We start from the raw sequence: 19,927 nt of genomic DNA, 5'->3' as shown, positions 1-19,927 counted from the left end.
GTCGCTCTGCTCTCTGTGCGCATTGGTTCGCTCGCCTGTTAGGTTCCTGCTGATGTGGCACCTCCCTGAGAGCCCCGCCCGGGCCCCCACACAGACCCCAGTGCCCCCCCTACTCTCCGTTTCGCTCTGACGGTGTTCTGTCCTTTGCTCCTGTCACCTCTTCCAGAGGGGACCAGACATGGCATTTGGGTGGTTATCGTCTGGGGAGGTCTTCCTCGTAACACCCCCCCTCCAAGAGCTAACCCCAAGCCTCCCGCCCCGGGCATCGGCCTGTGTCGGGCAGACAGGATGCCGAGGGCCTGAACGGATGTGGCTGCCATTATGAGCCATTTCTATTTCCAGCTATGATGTCCATGGCGATTCCGACTGTTCTAACCCGTCAGGAAAACAGCGTTGGGATGTCGGGATTGTTTGCTTCTTATGCGTGAGAATGCACGGTCCGTTGAAGAAACCCGTTCACACCTCTCACCACCTTCGACCTACCACAAACAGCGCTTTAGGAAACCGGCTACAAACCCGGTGCAGACAGTCTCCAGGCCCCCCTGCTTCCCAGGGGGACGGCGTGCTCGCCTGCCATGCATCTGGGTGACGATGCCCGAGCCCTGTGGTTTGGGACAACAGCTCTGACCTTGCACCTCCCAGCCCCTGTCCACACGGTGCGAGGACGCTTTCTTCTCTTCCTTTGTGAAGAGTGTGTGTGGCTGTCGGGATCGCACCGTCTCACCTGCCCTCTGTCCGTGCCTGGCGTGGGGCGTCTGGCAGCCCAAAGTGACCCTGTGTGCTCTTACTGCCCCCAGTGAAGCCCCCCTGAGGATGGGAACCGGGGACGCAGACTCGCAGGACACTGGGGCCGAAAGGGAACATGGCTGAATCATTTCGCTCGAGGTGTTTCCAGGAGAAAGAGGAGAGGAAAGAATACTCGTAGTGACATTCTCTTGTCTGAGCAAGGCTGGCGTACTCGGTGCACCGTCATCAGGTCTCCGCGGTGATGGAGCGCGGCGGCCACTCCACGTGAGCAGCAGGGGCTCGGGGAGGGGAGCCACAGGCGGCCCGGGGCCCCGCAGCCAGGCACCCCCTGCCCACCTCCAACTCCCCACCCACCGCGCCGTGAAGGGTGCTCCTCCTCCCTGAACTCAGTCCCCGGAACTGAGGCACACAGAGCTGTGGCTGTGTTGCATCATTCTTTTCACCGCTAAATTGCTGTGATTTTCTCCCATTCAAGCTGGCGGGTCTACGCTCTGATGCCACCTGGTTTCCCTCTTTACCCTGGCACTCCTCCTTCTTTTCTTCTGTTCTCAAAATTGTGTCCCACCCTTTCGGGGTGAAAGGCGTCACCCCAGGATCCCGAACATGATCGTCTCACTGGCAGCCGCAGTTCAGGTTCCTAAGGACACAGGGAACTGTAGGCTGAATGTACCCTCATGGCAGGCAGTGTTAAAACAGCGAAAAAATAGATGCATAATTTAAAATTCAAGTGAAATATTTCAAAATAATATATTTGACCGCACAGGCTGTATCCCAGGTTTCCTTCTGTGACCACACGTAACATCACCCACACGTGTGCAGTGAAGGGGGCACGCCTGAGTGGTGGGCGGGTGTCACAGGGAAGGAACAACGAGAAAGAAGTGACGCATGTCTCATTCAGAGCCCTGTCCCGAAAGTGACTGCCACCATCCGTCCCGTGCCTCGGACCCGACTGGGGTCCCAGGGTTCAAGTACAAGCCCTTCCCCTGGGTGAGCAGGTTCGCCTGTGCTGTGTAACCCCACGTCCACTCTGACCTCGGGCTGCTCTGGCTTCGCCCCGACTCCTCCCGAAGGTGGGGACCCTCGATCCCCCAAGATGTGCAAGCGCTTCCAGCCCAGGTTAGACCTCTGTCCTCGCCTCTCCTCATCCACCCCCACGCCCCTCCGTCTCCTCCTTCCTTTCTGCGAACTCCTCCCTTCCTCTCTTCCTTCCTTCCTTTTCTTCTTCTTTATTCTATTTCTTTAAGATCACTTTTTAGAGCGGTGTGCGAGGTCCCTGAGAGGAAGGAGCGGAGTCCCCTGCACTCCTTGTCCTCACGCGAGCACAGCCCCGTCACAAACCCCCCCACCAGGTGGGGTGTTTGTCCCTGGGAGGGGTCTCACTGACAGGTCAGCGACCCCCCAGGTCCACAGTTCCCATAGGGGTCACTCGGGGTGCTGCGCATTCTGCGGGTTCGGACAGACAGACAGCAACACGCGTCCACCCTCACAGCCTTGCACGGAGCAGGCTCACTGCCCTGCAGCCCGCGGGCGCCCCCCTCCCTCCCTTCCCCAGCCCCGCAAGCCTTGCAGGCACGTTGGGTAACTACTTTTAAAGAAACCCTGGAGGTCAACAGTTGACATTTTTATGCACAGAACTTGGCCTCTTCTCCTTTTTACTGTCTCCAAAATGTTGCCGTTTCCAGAATATTTAAACATTCTCTTAGTAAACAAATACTAATACATGTTGTATAATATATGATAAAAGTATATATGATAGACAAATCATTTTATAAAGCAACATGCATTTATTAATATTAAAACTAGTTAAATACTGCCCTGGCTGGTATAGCTCAGTGGATTGAGTGCAGGCCTGTGAACAGACAATCGTGGTTCAATTCCCAGTCAGGGCACATACCGGGGTTGCAGGCCAGTTCCCAGCAGGGGACACATGAAAGGCAACCACACATTGATGTTTCTCTCCCTCTCTCCTTCCCTTCCCCTCTAAAGATAAATAAATAAAAACTTTTAATTAAAAAAAACTAGTTAAATACTATTATTAAACAAACTATTAAATATTAATAAACTATTTATTAATATTAAAACTATATAAGCAAATGTATAGCTGTTAATAGTCAATTGAATATTTATATTTATTTAATGTAAATTTTCATAGTTTAATACTGTATGAATACACAGGTTACATAAGTGACAAATATATAAAGTGTATTCTGCTTGTTGATGTCATTTATATTTATAGTATTAGAACGTCCCTAAATATAAGATTTGGACATCACTTATAAACTCTTATGAGAAGGGAACTTTCTGTAGGTATTTATTACTCAATTTATATTTCCTATTTTTTAAATCTAAGAATTGAGAAATAAGGTTTTACAATTTAAATGTGAGTATATTGTCTTTAAAATAAAATATTTAAATATGTGGTATTTAAATAGAAATATAAAATATTTGTGTTGAGGTATATTACATGCCCTGCCTGTGAGATTCTTCCATTTCTTCAGATCATATGTGAAGGTTACTGGCCACATATTCCCACCCTGTGGAGTCCTGGAAATCGGCCGGACCCGGTGCTGGCTGACCTGATAGAGACCATGAATAATTAGGTGTCCAGTGAGTCATCTCTGAGTCGACCCTCAAAACTGCTCCCGAGTCCTAGGCGCAGAGCCCTTAAATTCGCACAGACCCCAGCGTGAGTGCCAGGCTGTGAGACGTCCGGGCAGCCTCCTGGCCGGGCGCTGCCCGGCCACCTCCGTGGGTCCGGGGGACACAGCAGACAGCACGGATGTGTCTCTCTCGGCCGGCGCCCACCCGGGGCCCCTCAGAGGGGCTGTGGACGCGCACACCCGGCAGGAGGCCCGCCTCGGCTGCACTGCGGTAAAAACTGGAACGCTGTTGTTTTTGTGTGGAGGTCATTGTGCTGGTCACTGTGCTGAAAATGTTCTTATTTTTCATTTTGTGTGAGCAGCACACATCCCGGTGTGATTCGAAGGCGCACAAAGAAAATGCTCCCCCCGCGAGCATTTGCTGCCATGGTGACTGGGCTTTGGGAGGATAATTACTAATACGATCGCCTCACAAGGAACCTACTTGTTTTTCTCTCTGGCAGAAAAACAAGTCAGGAGTGGGAAAGGGAGGAAAAGGCTGAACAGTGAGAGCGTTCGGGGTCTTTAAGTTTACCTGGACCGTGACTGCCCCGCAGGAGGTCAGTAGGGAGAACAATGTCCGTGTGGGGGCGGGGGGGACAGTTTCCTGCCGCCTTCCAGTCCTTCTCGCTGGACTAATACCCGAGTCAACAGCAGACCCAGTAACCGGAGGAAGTCTGATGGATGTCCGGGGTTCCCTGAGCGAAGAGCTCCGAGGACGCTCCGGGCAGCGAAGGCCCTGTGACGACTGGTCCCGAGGAGAGAGGCGGTCAGAGGGCAGGAGGGCCGCTCTCGGGGAGACGGGTGGAGACGCCAGTGTTTGGTCAGTTGGTGTCCGCTGAGCCACCGTGAACCACGGGACCCAGGGGCCTTGCTGGGGTGCTCCTTGTCTGTCACACCTGGTTCATGGTAAATGACAGTTATCTGTGGTGACAGCCCCCTTCCTGGAACAGGCCCCCTGCCTACATTCTTCAGAAGCTAAAATCTGTTTCAAAAACTAAATTCCTGTACGTTCGGAGAGACCAGATGGAACACTAATGGCGGTGGAATTGGAAAGAGAAGAACATGGGGCCAGTGCAGCGCTCACAGTGAGGACAGTGGCCCTTCGATTTCCACAGTTTTGGAAGTCAGCAAATTAAAGTGCCCCGGGGGGAGCAAAGAGGGCCCGTCAAATACGCCCGGTGCCCTCAGGCGCTGGGGAACCCCGCCCACGGCCCTCCCACGAGGGCCGCGAGCTCCGAAAGCCAGCCGCTGCTTCCTGGAACCTGTCAATCCCAGACCCAAAACATCTCAGACCCAGGCAATGTGCTTTCGACGACTTATTTCTGCATATACAGCTCAGGACCCTTGTGTCGCCTGGTTAATAAGAATTTATTGCTCAAAGGTTCACAACTCGTGTTTCGCCTATTTCTGTGCATTTGTAAACATTTGCACAGCGTCCTGGGATCAAACCCAACTTCTGCTCGAGGCTGTGCCAATACTGTGCAGAAACAGAAAAGAAGCGAAAGTTCTGCTGTGCCTGTGGAAATTTCTCAGGTGATAGTCTGAGTCAAAATAATCCCCTGACAGCTAAAAACAAACAAGCAAAAACGGGTGTTACTACAAACAAAGAATGTTGCTGAAATCAATTTTTCATTACAGTATCAGAGTTCGAGGAAGGAGGAGAATGGATATGAGTCAGCCCTGACGAAATAAAATCCCTTTGCAAATCTAGAAGAGGAAATGCAGTGAAAACTATACCGCTTTTCGTTTCAGTAAAGAAATACAAGTCTGGCCCTGGCTGGTGTGGTTCAGTGGATTGCGCTCCAGCCTGTGAACCAAAGGGTCGCCAGTTCAATCCCCAGTCGGGCACATGCCTGGGTTGCAAGCCAGGTCCCCAGTAGGGGGCACACATGAAGCAACCACACATTGATGCTTCTTCTCCCTCTCTCCCTTCCTTCCCCTCTCTCTAAAAATAAATAAATAAACTCTTTAAACAACAACAAGAGAAATACGAGTCTGTTAAATGCAAAAGGAACAAATGTCAGAGTTGACTTCTTTCAAACCGAGTACAGCAGGACGCTCTGTGGCTCACAGCTTCCCCCGCCCACGCGCCCAGCGGGGCGTCCATCCAGTGAGGTCAGTGGTAAGTGATGTCACTGCCAAGGGGTTTCAACCACCGCCACGCAGTGGAAAACTCACCACCGCTCTGAAGGTTCGAGGAAATCGGACGCCCTCCCAGAACTGATCCAGCCAAAACACATCTTCAGGTCTCCAAAACATTAGCTATGAACAGTAAAAATGGGCTATAATAAATCACAAGAGCAGTGTCACCAAAAAGCATGTTTATTTACATGGTGCTTATGTTGGATTCTTTATGCCAAAGCCATAAACCAAATTTTAACTCAAGGAAATGGAGTTCCACGCGAAGATTTAACAGTCAAGCCAATGCAGAGTTCCGGCGCTCAGCGGCAGCCGGCCGGCGGCAGTGTGTGCGCAGTCTGTCCGTCTGATCCTTCCGAGCAGAACTGGCCCCCGCCGGGATTTGAACTGAAGCCTCCTGGCTGGAAACTATGGTTCCCTGTACATGTCTGGTTGGGAAAACAAACTCACTCTTTTCCTTCATTTTTTGATGCTTAATATTTCTTCATTATAAAATGTTTCATTACTAAGCAATGAAGATACATATTTATTTTTAAAAGCCCCACTTTAATTTACAAAGGGCTTTAACACATAATGTTTCCCTGGTCAGGACACATGGAACGCATAAATAAGTGGAATCTCTCTCTCAAATCAATAAATAAATTCTTCCTTGTGTTTCATGTTTAACTATTTCTGACTATTCTACTGATGTAAACCTTGACTCCACTGATTCATTCTTCTACAATTTCCTTTGTCAGAGAAGTAGAGTTGGCCTTGGAACATATGGGGGTGAGGGGCACAGACCCCACACAGTCAGAAACCCGCATCAGCTTTGACCCCCACAACCATAACGGCTAACCGCCCACCGCTGACCGGGCACCTTGCCGAGAACTTAAACAGTGGATCAACACGGATGTTGTGTGCTCGGTGTATCCTCACCGTATTAGTACAGCGCGGCGAGCTAGAGATGAGGTATGTGTGGAAGTCACAAGAGAGGAAATGCGTTCAGAGGCTGCACGGTGACCAGTGCCTGTCCTTTGCACTGGTTTCATCCTCCGCCATAGCTCGCGTCCAGCCGCACGGTCTTCCCCAGATAAATTCTTGTTGGGTTTTCACTGCCACTCACAAGACGTGTCCTCAGAGGACGGGAAAATTCCACCGGAGACAGAAGTGTGTCCCTCCCTGACCTACCCACCTGGTATGAATCCCGAGAGCGTCTGATGAGATACCGTGAGCCAACCTGCTTCGGAAAAGCCATTTAAACATCTGTCTAAAATACAACGTGTCCATTTTCAATCCCATTTCAGAGCCCTTTACGGCTGACTTGCATCAGTCTGTCCCCTGGCGTGACTATGTCTCGGGTGGCCACAGTCACTGCTGACCGACGGGCCCACCCACCGATTCGTTCCCAGGCTGAGTCTGGGCTCCGGGGTTTTGACTAGAGTTTACTATATTTATTAACATCTATGGTACGTGTCTTCTGAGATTTGAAAAGATATCACTCAACAAAGTTAGAGTTAAAGCGATATTAAAATCGGTAATTTCTCTCCTGTGCCATGTTACTCCGAGGCGCTGGGGACCCCACTGAGCACAGGTTGATCTCCCCGAGCCCCCCGAACCCTGCAGCTTCAGCTCCCAGGGAAGTCAGCCGCCCACGATGCAGATGGGGTTTGGGGGCCATGGGGCTCACTGCTGTACGTGTTTGTCACTGCGGTTTTTTCTGTCACCATCCCATTAAAAGCCCATCTCTGTTTTGGGAAACCAGCCACATTAAAAACAGTTTTACTGAATGCATTGGGCTGACGCTGGTTAATACGATTATGTAGGTTTCAGGTGTATGGTCTAAACACATCCTCTGTACATGGTGTTCGCTCACCACCCCAAGTCCGGTCTCCTCCCATCACTGCGGGCCCACCCCCACTCTCTTCCACCTCCCCCACCCCCTCCTCTGGCGGTTGCCACACGAGTGTCTGCGTCTGTGAGTGTTTTTTGCATTCAGACGGTCCCCACTTTCCTCTCCTCTCCCACCACCTGCCAGTCGCTCGGGCCTGTCTGATTCATCCTGTGCTCCCCCAGAACTCCGACAAGCACCGTCTCCTCGGTAAATAGGCCACTTTGCCGTCGTCTTTCAAAGATCCCGAGTATTTTCGTCTGACTTGGATGGATACCTCCAGTTTCCCTCATTCCTTTGAGTACCGTTCCCTGCTGGAAAACTGGAACAGGGGGCATTGGAGGCCGACGTGCATGCGCTGTTATGACATGTTTGGGACGAGTTTGAGACCGCAGATGGCGCGGTAGGAAGCCCGCTATCGTCAGCCGCTGCGGATGCGCACAGGGCCGGCCAGTCCCTGCGAAGGCACCGTCTTTGTTCACACAGCGATGACCACCTTGCTGGTGGAACACAGGAAACTTCTGCCCAATGACAGCAAGGAAAACAGTGGAAGTGACACCAGCATCAGGGTGAAGGGATTAAAACTAGAATCTGTTTAGATGAACTTGAGTAGACCACATCAGTAGACCCCTCACTGCCTACTGACTGGGGAATGGGATGGCCTGAGCCCTGGGGTGGGGCAGACCAGTCGGATGGAAGGAAGCAGGGGTGCGGGTGGGTTACAGACACAGAACTCGCTGGAATACACGCACAGTGTGAGACACACGTAACATACAGTTACCACGGAAGCCGTCTTAAACGTCCAGTCCCGAGGCATCAAATGCATTCCTGCAACTGGAATCCAGCACCACCATCGCCCCCAGAATTTTGGGAACGTCCCCGACTGAGTCTCTGTTCCTGCGAACAGGAAGTCCCGTCCTGGTCCCCAGCTTCCAGCAGCCACCCTGTGGCTCTCCAGCTCTGTGAATTTGCCACTCTTCTCTTCTAGTCTTTTTGTCCCCTCGATCTAAATAAAGCGAGCCTTCCATAAACAGCACATGGCTATACATGTAATTGTATCCTGTTTCTTTTTTTAAATCCATTCTGCCGATCAGTGCCTTTCCACTGGGGAGCGAATCTGTCTTCTAATGCCGCCATGCCACACTAGCGCAGCCTGGGCAGATACACAAAAGGGGTTCGTTCCCTCATGGTCCCGGAGGCTGGAAGTCTGAGAGCTTGGCGTTGGCGGGACTGGTTCTTCTGAGGCCTCCCCCTTTGGTTTGTGGACGGCCGTCTTCCCGGGGCCTCACACAGTCTTCCCCGTGCAGGCCTGTGTCCTCACCTTCTCTGCTGGTGAGGACACCAGTCGTACCGCATCGGAGTCCACTCTAACAACCTCGTTTTAATTTAATTACTTCTGCAAAGAGCCCACCTCCACCAGCAGCTAAACTCTGGGGCACCGAGTGGTAGGGCGTCAACACAGGAATTTTGGAGTTTTGGGCGCGATGCATCCATGCAGAGCAGCTTCCATGTGCATTCAGAGAAATGACAGGTGAGAGAGCACCTGACTTTCACCGCTTCATTTGTTTTCTGCGTGTCTTACCGGTATCTGCCCCCACACCCGCCACTACCAACTGCCTCTGCGCTTAGTCGGTGTTTTACAGTCACACATTGTGATTCTCCTCATTTCTGTCTGTGCACAGTCTGCAGATGTGTTCTTCGTGGTTGCCATGGAGACCACACATGCAAAAACTCTTCTGTGCAGCCTCCCCAGCAGTTAACCCTGCTGATGTCACAAATTACATCTCCGTCACGATCCTGTCAGCATCGCCGTGAAATGATTCTTATGCATTTGTCTCTGAATCCGGCAGAAAACAAAAAACATAGAGTCAGAAATCAAGTTTACGAAATAGTGTTTTCTTACATCTCTGTCTGTGTTTGCTGTGAAGTGTCGTCTCTTCAAATGGCGTTCTTCCCTCTCAGCCAGCACAGTCCCCGTAGGGTCCCTCCCAGGGCAGGTAGGACGGTGATGACCTCCCTCAGCTCGCGTCTGTCTGCAGGCACGTGCTTCCTCTCCGCTCCAGAGGACCACTGGGTTAGGGCAGAGTCCCCACTTGGCGGCAGCTTTCCATCCGCCGTCCGAGAGCCCCCCCTCCGCCGAGCGGCCCTGGGACGGTTTTACTGGGAACCCTGGTCTCTCTTTCTGCCTTCAAGGTGCTCTGCCTTCGTCTTTGACTTCATATCCAGTTGTGGGTCTCGTTGGGTTTTCCTACCGGAAGTTTGCTGAGCTCCTCGGGTTTATAAATCTGCGCCTTTCCTCGAATTTTGAGAGTGCTCAGCTCTGACGTACTGGAGTTCATGTCCGAGAGAGCGGTCTCAGACCTCTGGGTCGCAGGTCCAACGCGCGTGTCTCCTCAGGGACTGTTCCTGGGGTCGCTTTTGTTCTTCGGCCAGGCCACGCGTCCTCACTGCCTCGTGTGCCTGTGACAGGCCCCGCACAGGGCCCCTCCCCGTCTCTGCCACCAGGTGGTGGGTCCCCGAGGCTGGGACCAGCCCGAGGGGCTCTGCTCCCCTGCCCTCCGGTTGCTCTGCAACATCTTCATCTCCCGCAAGGCCTCACTCTGTCTCCTTCCCCCAGGGTCTTAGGTGTCCCGCAGTGGTCCTCTGCCTGCCGTGTCCTGCCCCAGGGGTGCCGGTGGCTGCAGTCCCCAAGTGCCTTTTGACAGCCGCTGGGTCCGCCTTGGCCCCCATGGCTTCGCCTGCCCCTCGGGCAAGGTGGAGCCTGGCAGATGGGGTCCGCTCAGCTCCTGTGGCCCCCCAGGAAGAAAGCCGGGGTGGGCCGCTTCCTCCCAGCAGCCCTGTGACGTGTCGGGAGGGCATGGCACAAAGACCTGTGCGAAGTCCGTGACGTTGCCCACCTTTGTGAAGGTGGGCTCGCCCCACGGGGCCCTTGCGGGGCAGCCCTGGACCTGTGAGCCGTCCCTAGGACTCCCCGCAGTCATGTCCATCTGCAGCTGTTAGTCTGATGTTCACACCTCGGCCCCAGGGCGCGCAGGTCCCACTCTGACCCCCGGCTGATGCCATCACCCAATGTGCTGGATGAGTTCTAACTGATGTGGGGCCGAGGCCGTTCTGCCTGTCTTCCCAATACCTTGCTGGGCTTGGGCTCATGACTCCGTCCAGTGCAGTGGGGTGGGACAGTGCCCCTGGGAACACGTCTCCGCCTGCTGGCTGGAGCCACGCCTTCATCACTCAGTTCACATCTGGGTGGATGGACAGAGTGGGCGGATGAGTGTGGCCGGGGCAGCCGCTCCATCCAACAGGCAGATGGATCCCTCACAAACGGCTCGGTGACCGGACACCCTGCCACCAGGAGGAGAGGCGCTCGGTGGACCAGATTCAGGAGGCGGATCAGCCTTCTGTGCAAAGAAGCCAGCACTGCTTTTAGCTCCCAGAGAAATGCATCTGAGGGTTAGAGTAGAACAGGCCATTTTTTGTGAAATCTCTCTCGTCTCAGGCTTCACAGATCATTAATGTCTGCAATTCATCCATGGGGAGAGAATGAGGTCTTTCTTCCGTATGAACTTGGATATTTTCACCAGGAAGCTTCCTTTTCTTATCAGGCTGTTAATTGTAACATGCCATAAAGTTGATCATCGTGAGCAGACATGGGCTTTTATTTATTTTTTTTTCTTTTTTTTCTTTTTTTTTATTTTTTATTTTTTATTTTTTTAAATTGATTATGCTGTTACAGTTGTTCTATTCCCCCTTCATTCCCCTCCACCCTGCCCCCCATCCCCCCCATTACCCCCCCTTTAGTTTATGTCCATGTGTCTCAAGTCCTTTAGGTTCTATATTTCCCATGCTATTCTTGCCCCCCCATCTATTTTCTATCTACTGTCTATGCTACTTATTTTCTGTACCTTCTCCCCCCATCTCCTCCTCCCACTCCCCTGTTGCTAACCCTCCTTGAGATCTTCATTTCTATGTTTCCACTCCTGATCTAGCTGTCCTTTTAGTTTGCTTTCGTTTTAGGTGTGGTTGTTAATAACTGTGAGCTTGTTGTTCTTTCACTGTTCATGTTTCTTTAACTTCTTTTTCTTAGATAAGTCCCTTTAACATTTCATATAATAAGGGCTTGGTGATGATGAACTCCTTGAATTTGATCTTATCTGAGAAGCACCTTATCTGTCCTTCCATTCTAAATGAAAGTTTTGCTGGATAGAGCAATCTTGGTTGTAGGTCTTTAGATTTCATGACTTGGAATATTTCTTTCCAGCCCCTTCTTGCCTGTAAAGTCTCTTTTGAGAAATCTGCTGACAGTCTGATGGGGACTCCTTTGTAGGTGATTGTCCCCTTAGCTCTTGCTGCTTCTAGGATTCTCTCCTTCATTTTAATTTTGGCTAATGTAATTATGATGTGCCTTGGTGTGTTTCTTCTTGAGTCCAACTTTTTTGGTACTCTCTGAGCTTCTTGGATTTCTTGGAAGTCTATTTCCTTTGCCAGATTGGGGAAATTTTCTTTTATTATTTGTTCAAATAAGTTTTCCACTGGTGGCTGTGCCTTTCCCCCCTTCTGGTACCCCTATAATTCGGATATTGGAGCGTTTAAAGATGTCCTGGAGGTTCCTAAGACTCTCCTCATTTCTTTGAATTCTTGCTCCTTGACTCTTTTCTGTTTGGCCATTATTTGCTTTCTTCTGGACCACTCCATTGATTTGAGTCCCAGTTTCCTTTTCATCGCTATGGGTTTCCTGTGGAATTCCATTCATTTCCATTAGTTTAGCCTTCATATGTTTCTCTAATTTGTGGCTATAATCAACCAGTTCTGTGAGGATCCTGATGACCAGTGTTTTAAACTGTGCGTCTGAGAGTTTTGCTATTTCTTCGTCGCTTAGATTTATCTCTGGGGCTTTGAGGTCTTCCTGCGACATTTTTGGTCTGTTCTGGCCCTTTAAGTGGGAGAAGCGGCGCCTTGGAGTCCCAGGTCGCTGGGTTGTGACGCTGTATGTGGAGGCGTGGTCAGAGCGGGGAAATGGCGGCGCCCTCTACCTCCGCGGCCGGTCCAATCGCCCACTCCCTCTCCTGTCCGCTCGAGTGCAGATAGGCGACCGCAGTCAACACGCAGCACCGCCTCCCCACTGTCTCCTCTGCAGTTGCTCACCTGGTGGGTTGCTCGGTCGCTCACTAGGTCCAATCCTGCGTTTGGAACCCGTGCGTCTGGATTCTCGGGTCTGGATTCTGCGCCCGGGTCCGTCCTACGGAGTCCTCCTGTGCAACCCCTCACCAGCCGCCGGTTTCGCCCCTTACCGGTCAGGCTGAAGAATTTGTTGTTAACGGACTTCCGAAAAGTTCAATTTTCCGTGTTCTGGTTGTGTTTTCTGATGCTAATATTTAGTTGTCCCTAAACTTGGTTGTGTGAGAAGGCACCGCACATCCACCTATACCTCCATCTTGGCGGAAGTCCGACATGGGCTTTTAAAATCAAATTTTGACCTCTTCCATAGAAGAACGGTTCAAACTAAAGAATATTGAAATTCTTTCATGAGATAAGGAGCTTTTGTTTCTTGGGGGTAAGAATAAATGTGTGTGAAGGGAGTTAAACTGGCTTAATTCTTAAATCCCATTTTAAGTCAGAATATTTTAAGGGCCAAACCTGCCTAATTCAAATGTATTCTCTGGGCATTTCCCCAGCAATGACACAGAATTGTGATGATGTTTTTCTCTGTTGTGTTGCAGTGAGTCAAGGCGGCGTCGCTTTGGTCTCCGACATGTGTCCAGACCCTGGGACCCCAGAGTTCGGGAGGAGAGCAGGGTCCGACTTCAGGTAGGAGATGAAGGCGCGGTCTGCTGGTGATGGTGTTTGCTAACCCACAGGAAATCCGAGCGTGTGGTGTGCAAACATCTTGTCCTGTGGATGGGAACACAGCTGCTCAATTATTCTGCAGCTGCATCATTGTTAGAACTTCAAATGTGTGCTGAGAATTTCCAGGTGCTTCGGAGTATCTTTCACCATATGACCCACTATTAAACATTTAATTTAAAATGTATATGATCAAAATGCATCTCCAGGGATTTTTTTTCTGTTTTAATTTGTTAATTTCCAATAGTCTAATATATTTTGATTAATGTTTTAAAAATAGATGGGGCAAAAACGTCACGATAGCTTCATAATCATTTCATTAGATACACTTTCGCTGTGAGGAATGTAAGTGACAATGACTTTATTTCAGGAGATGTTAGGATGCACTTTACATGGTCGTGATGAACCAGGACCACCTTCCAGTCACTCCATTTTTAATGTGGCTGTGGTAATAGTGCTGTTTCTGTGGCTTTCCACACTTCTCCCAGTTAGCTCGAGACACTTAACCCTTTTCCGAAGGACTCAAGATGGAAACTCACATTAGGACAAAGCTTCCCAATGGAATGGTAAAGGGGAACAAGGGATGCATTTTTCCTTCTCACAAGCTTGCCATTTTTAGAGAGAAAAACAGAAAAAGATACGTGTAGAGAGGTCAGCTTATGAAGTGAGCTAAAAACTGATGGAAAATAGTGGTATTTTGTCGAAGAAAGGAAGATGTATATATTTCATTAGATTTTTCTCCCTGGATGTCACTGTCGAGTGCAAAAAAAGGCAGTTTTAATTTGATCTTTTCTACCTGCATGTCCTTTATTTACTTTCCTTACCTGGGGGCACTGGCCAGGACCTCTCACTACGAGGCTGAAGAGGAGAGGCAAGGCGTTCTTGCCTCCTTCCTGATCTGTGATGGGAACACCCTGGTAGTCTTCCTCAAGAGTCGTATTAGTTTCCAACTTTCCATAGACTCCTCTAATCAGGTGGAGGGAGCACCCTTTTATTTTTAGTTGGTTGAAAGTTTTAAATCAGAAATGGAAATGAAATTTTGTCAAAAGCTTATCTACATAAGTTGATGTGTGGTCTTTCTGTTCATCTAGTTTATTTATATGAATGACTAGGTTTTCTGACTTTGCATCCTGGAGTGATATTTATTTGGTTTTGATATATGTTTTATGTACTTTTGGATTTAATTTGGTGTTTTTTAGATTATTTGCATGTATGTTCATAGAAGATATTGGCCCGTAGACTTTCCTTCTAATGACTTAGTCTGATTTTGCTATGAGGGTAGTACAGATCTTAAGAAGTTAATTAGAAAATAGTCTCTCTTCTCAATAGCCCAGGAGAGTTTGTATAGAACCAGTAATATTGCTTCCTTGAAATTTTTGGAAATGAATCAGTGAAGCCATCTGTAACTAAATTTTCTTATGAGAAGGTTTTTTAATTACAAACTCACCTTCATTTCTACTTACAAGCCTACTCAGGTAATACATCTCTACATGAGTGAGCTTTGACAGTTTGCATATTTGAAGAAGTTTTTCAACTTGAAGTTGTCAGATTTATTGGCATAAAGCTATTCATAATGTTCTCTTCTCATCCTTTAAATCATGAACAATATCACAGTTCTAATTCCTGATATGGGTAATATCTGTTTTCTCTTCTACTTGATCCATCTGACTAGAGAATGCCAATCAATTGATCTTCTCAAAAAAAAAAAAAAAGGAAAGAAAAGAAAAGAAAGACCTCATGCATTTGGTCTCCCTGGGCATACTCTGTTGGTTCCACTTGCGCCGCATTGATTCCAGCTCTGGTCTCTCCTCATTTTCTTTCTCTGGTCACCGTATGAGTCAGTCACTCTTCATTTTCTCATCTCTTAAGACTGAAGCTGTGATTTCAGTCCTTTTTATTTTTCTAGTGTGGGTTTTTAGTGATATAAATTTCACTCTAAGAACTGCTTTAACTGCCTCCCATAAGTTTAGTTTTTCTTTTCTCACAGTTCACAACACACTCTATTTTTTCCTGTGATTACTTCTTTGATCCATGGGTTACTTAAAAGTTTCCAAATATCCAGAATTTTCCAAGGACCTTTGTGCTCAGAGAATGTATTTTATATTGCTTCGACCCTTTGGAATGTATTGATACTTGTTTTCTGGCTTAGAAATTCTTTATCTTAGCAGAAATTCCACATGCCTGGCAAAGAACATACGTCTTATTTGGGTGGGGTGTGGTATAAATGCCCACTGGATCAAGTAGGTGAAGGAGCTGTTCAAGTATGCAACATTCTTACTGATTTTCTCACCACTCACTCTGTTTTGAAAGAGGAAATTTTCCATAGCAATCATGGATTTGTCACTTCCTCATCTCAGTTTCGTCAGTTTTTGCTTCGTGGATTTTGCTATGTTAGTAGGCACATGCATGTTTAATGTTGTTAGGTCTCTTAAAAATTTTATCTCTTTGATAATATAAAGAGACTCTTTTTATTCTTACAATATTCTTTTCTCTGAAACCAACTTAGCCTATATTAGCTTAGCCTCTCCAGCTTTCTTTCGACTATTGTTGCTATGGTAACAGTGTAGCTGGACTCTTATATTTGTTTTTGCACCCAATCTGTTGTACTGCAGATTTTTTGTTAAAATATTCTTACAAAATATTCTGCTCTCACATACTGCTGAAAAAAGGAGTTAGTACTTTAATTACCTTTCCAAATAATTATGCTTATTCTTATTCAATACTATCATAAAAATTGGCAGATGATATTTTGTTAAATGTTAACCACAGTGTGGAACATGAAATAATAACAATAAACATTTCATACTTCCTTACATGAAAATGTGTTGATCTAAGTTTCTGTCTTGAATTATGCTTTACACATGCATTTTTTTTCGTACCATTATGCATGGGTCACTGGCAAATAATGATCTGTTGAATTATGAGTTTCTTCAAATGTTCATGTTTCAAAATACGGTATCAGCAACATCACATTTGTTGCTATCAGAAAACGCTTTAAAGATCACAAAGCTGTCAATCTCCTGATGGCAGTCACAGATTTTCAACAGTTCTAATTTTTATTCAACAGCTTGAATTTTACCATTGGTGGCAAATTTTTTCCATTATGCTTCTCTGATAAAAAGGGTCCTTTGCTCAGCGTTTACCATATCTGACAAATATCTGATTCTAAACAATAATAGCTTATCGGTGGTTCTTCACATAAAAAAGCGTTCCATGAAAATAAAACAGTTAATTCAGTAAACTAGTCAGCATTTTGACACATGGTTTTAATGTGCATCAAAGATGTATTTCATATTCAAGGGTCAAGATTTATTAAAATTAATCATTTATTCTGCTCAGTCAAGGAATTGAAGTGAGGTTGGCTTTTTTCTTTTCTTTTTTCTTCTTGCTGGTGCGTGGCGCCAGTTACCGTGGCTGTGTGAGGTCACGTCAGCTTCCCTCACCATTGCTTTTACCCCGTCGATACAAATGCCAACATGTGGGGGAAAGCATGTCACCTCTTAGCATCAATAGAGAAATGTCACCCCTCTGACAGGGTCTGAGGGCCCCACTTCGAGAAGAGGTGCCCTTGACCTGGGAGTTGACACTATGCAGAATCAAAGTTACTGTTGGAGTTACAAGGCGAAAGAACATATGAAGAAGGAACATGCTATTCAGATGTTTGATTTATTGGAACTAAATGGACCCTCAGTGCCACTCCTGCAGGGGTTTGGGGTGGAGTGGTGATCGTGGGCGGGAGAGGCGCAGGATTGGCATCTGCGCTTCGACTGCCCGCACCCGTGTGTGTTCACACGGAAGCCGAAGGTCACGGCCGTGTGAACTACAGGTGACCATTGACTGAAGTGACACGGGCACGTGCCTAGCATGTAACCAATTCACTACAAATGCTGATGTTTCGAGCAGAGCGGAGATAGTCTTAATTGTTTAAAGTCTTTTCGAGGCTTTTTAATGAAAAGCAATTCCGCTTTGTCTCAATTCTTATAATCAAAACAAATGCCTAACATAGAATCCAAACTAATGGCCAACATTGTCAAGATGAGTGGGTAAAATGCATTTGTAGTTAGCACTGTAATTATATGTAATTGGGGGCTGTTTTTATTTGAAAAGACTTCACTTTATTAAGTTGGGAAACTTCCTCATCTGACTGTATTTATAGCATTATTCTTCCCTCTTTGGAATTCTTTTTCTTTCCATAGACAGTCTAAATATTATCTTCAATATTACCCATAAAAAACTGTAGGTAAAGGCAAAGCTTTCTTGGTTGAATTCAGATAAATTGGGCGACAGTTTTCTTCACCACTGACCACTCCCTGAAAGACAGTATGATCCTTAGAACCGCAGATTTAGGAAGAGATTGCTAGAAAAATTCAGATGCTGGTTGGGGAGGGACAGAGTTGCAGCAGGAATGTGGCTCGTGGAGGGACCTCAGCACCCACGATGAGCATGTTTCCGTGCCGGTGGGAGGCGGGCGCCACGGACGGGCAGATGCCCTTGTCTCCCTGGCGGCAAAAAGAGCCGTGGAAACGGGCGCTGAGATTTGGGGCTGGACCTCCTGACCCCAAGCCCCTGTTGACCTAAGAAGTCTGTACAATAAATAACAAGAACTTTAATCAGATTAAATGCTCACGCAACGGGGACGCAGGACCCCCTGAACCGTTGCGGACTTCCCAAAGGCCAGGTGAGGAGTGCAGGTCTGGAGGCAGCCCCCCAGCGTGGGGTCACCTGTGCCCCCCAGGGGGCGGGCCTCAAACCGACCGGGGGAGGCAATGCAGGGGTGACAGACCCGCAGGGCTGAGCACCGCCTGCTCCACACAGCAGGCCTTGTGGGTTCTTTAGACACAACGGAGACATTGTGTGTGTTGCAGACTCTGGGGTTCAGTGTGTGCAGGTGGGGGCCCAAGAAGGTTTATAGTTGTGAGTGATGAAACACAGAGTCCACTCTTGTGTTCTTTATACATTGTATTGCTTTCCACACAAACAACTGTAAACCTGTGTGTTTCACGGGGCTGGTATGGCCCCGTGACCTGTGGCTCTGGCCTCCGCGGTCCCCATACACTGAGAGGTGTTTCACTGCACACAGAGCGTGGACGACCGGGTCGCCCCTCGCTGCACCTGCTCTCCCCCCGGCGTCTGCTCCTGGGTCTGTCCTGACCACACGCTCTGGAGCGGGCCCCCCTTCACCCCCACCCCGTGCTCCCTGCACTTCACTTTGGCTCCGAGAGGCTCCTCCGTCCACTTGTGTCTGTGCTGTGATTTAATCTCACACACACGTGCGTGCGGACCATGCCTCTGCCCACAAGGGCATGAGCTGCACAGGGAAGGGGCTCGGTGGTCTTCACTGCTGTGTTCCCAACACCTGGGCACACACGCCTCGGCTGACAGCGAGTGAGCCGTGCAGTCAATATTCATAAAATCATTTACATCTGCTGTTATGTAAGGGGTGCCTTCATTGCTTCATAGTGTAAGGCAATGACAAACGTTGATTTGCCTGCAGAATTCTGATTTATAGGCAGATCTTCAGGAATCTAATTATTACAAAGAGGACAGTGAGTGAGTACTATTCCCCGTGGATTCTGTCAGGCACCGAGCCCCCACTGTTTGCTAGATGGGTTACGTACGTGTCTGCTAACCTCAATAACCGGATGAACACACGGGGGCCATTACTGCTGTTATTAGGAGGTTATTGAATTGCGCAGCCTGCTTTGTTCCCATCAGACAAAGAAATTAGTGTGCTCACTGGGGGAAGCTGGGCCCGGGGGTGTAAACGGCACGGCGGCCGTCGCGAACAACGCTGCACTGGGGACCTCACCGTGGCCAGAGAGGCCGCCTTAAAAGTCGTCACCACCAAACAGGTGACTGGGAAGAGCAAGGCGGGAACCGACACTGTCACGGTCATCATGTCACAATGCAGGCACAGGTGGTATCACTGCACTGGACCCCTGAAACGTGCCTGATGCCATTATACCCACCCAGTGGGGCTGGGAGACAATCAGTGAAACAGGTTCATTTTTTTAAATTAGAATCAAATCAATAATCGGGGTTTTGTCAAGCAAAATGTGGAGAAAATGGGAACAATAGGGAATTTGAGGAGCGGGGAGCTGGCGTTCCTGGGGCTCCTGGTTTCTGGGAGCCGCGCTGGGTCTGTGAGTGGTGGCCCTCACAGCTCACTGGCACTGGGGGGGACAGGAGAGTCTGGGGGCTGCATCTGCTCTGCCCCCGCCCGGCCCCAGAGACAGCAGGTCGGTGGGCGCAGGGGCGACCTTCCTCAGCCCGGCAGGTGCGCTTGCACCACCACAGTCCGCCGAGGTGTTGAACTGGAAAGCAAGTCCCGAGAGACACGCACGGGTCCCCACCCTTTACAGGATGTGGGCACGTGGCCTTCCTCTGAAGACCCCGTTACTAAGGAACTGGAGGAGCCTGGGAAAATATTCGCCCACGGTTACTGAGCTTTCCAAGAGCCCCATTGTACTTTTACAAACCACTTAATATTTCCTTGTTCACGCTCGTGGAATCCTTGAGGCCCCTTGAGGAAGGGCAGCTGCGAATGTTTCCGACCTCGTCTTTCCTGCTGAACTCTCTCGCATAAAGAGCCCGCCACGCAGACCTCGTGAGCATTCCCCCTCCCTCTTCCAGTCCTTCAAACAGCTGGAGCAGTGAATTAATTCTTCGTCAAAGTAACCTTCACTAA

At 48.9% G+C, this 19,927-nt stretch overlaps 1 protein-coding gene across 1 annotated transcript in view; it reads left to right on the top strand.

Annotated features, from left to right (window-relative positions):
* The window catches only part of CSMD1 (CUB and Sushi multiple domains 1), a 731,453-nt gene that overhangs the window by 491,290 nt on the left and 220,236 nt on the right, over positions 1 to 19,927 (top strand). Inside the window, 1 exon segment of the mRNA XM_053672625.1 lies at positions 13,116 to 13,203. Coding sequence (XP_053528600.1) covers positions 13,116 to 13,203 — 88 coding nt within the window.

The sequence above is a fragment of the Artibeus jamaicensis genome, unplaced genomic scaffold, assembly GCF_021234435.1.
Source record: "Artibeus jamaicensis isolate MK-2021 breed Jamaican fruit bat unplaced genomic scaffold, CSHL_Jam_final contig_780, whole genome shotgun sequence".
Taxonomy (NCBI): domain Eukaryota; kingdom Metazoa; phylum Chordata; class Mammalia; order Chiroptera; family Phyllostomidae; genus Artibeus; species Artibeus jamaicensis.
Note: the sequence above shows the minus strand (reverse complement) of the source record. Positions and strands in the feature narration are given on the sequence as shown.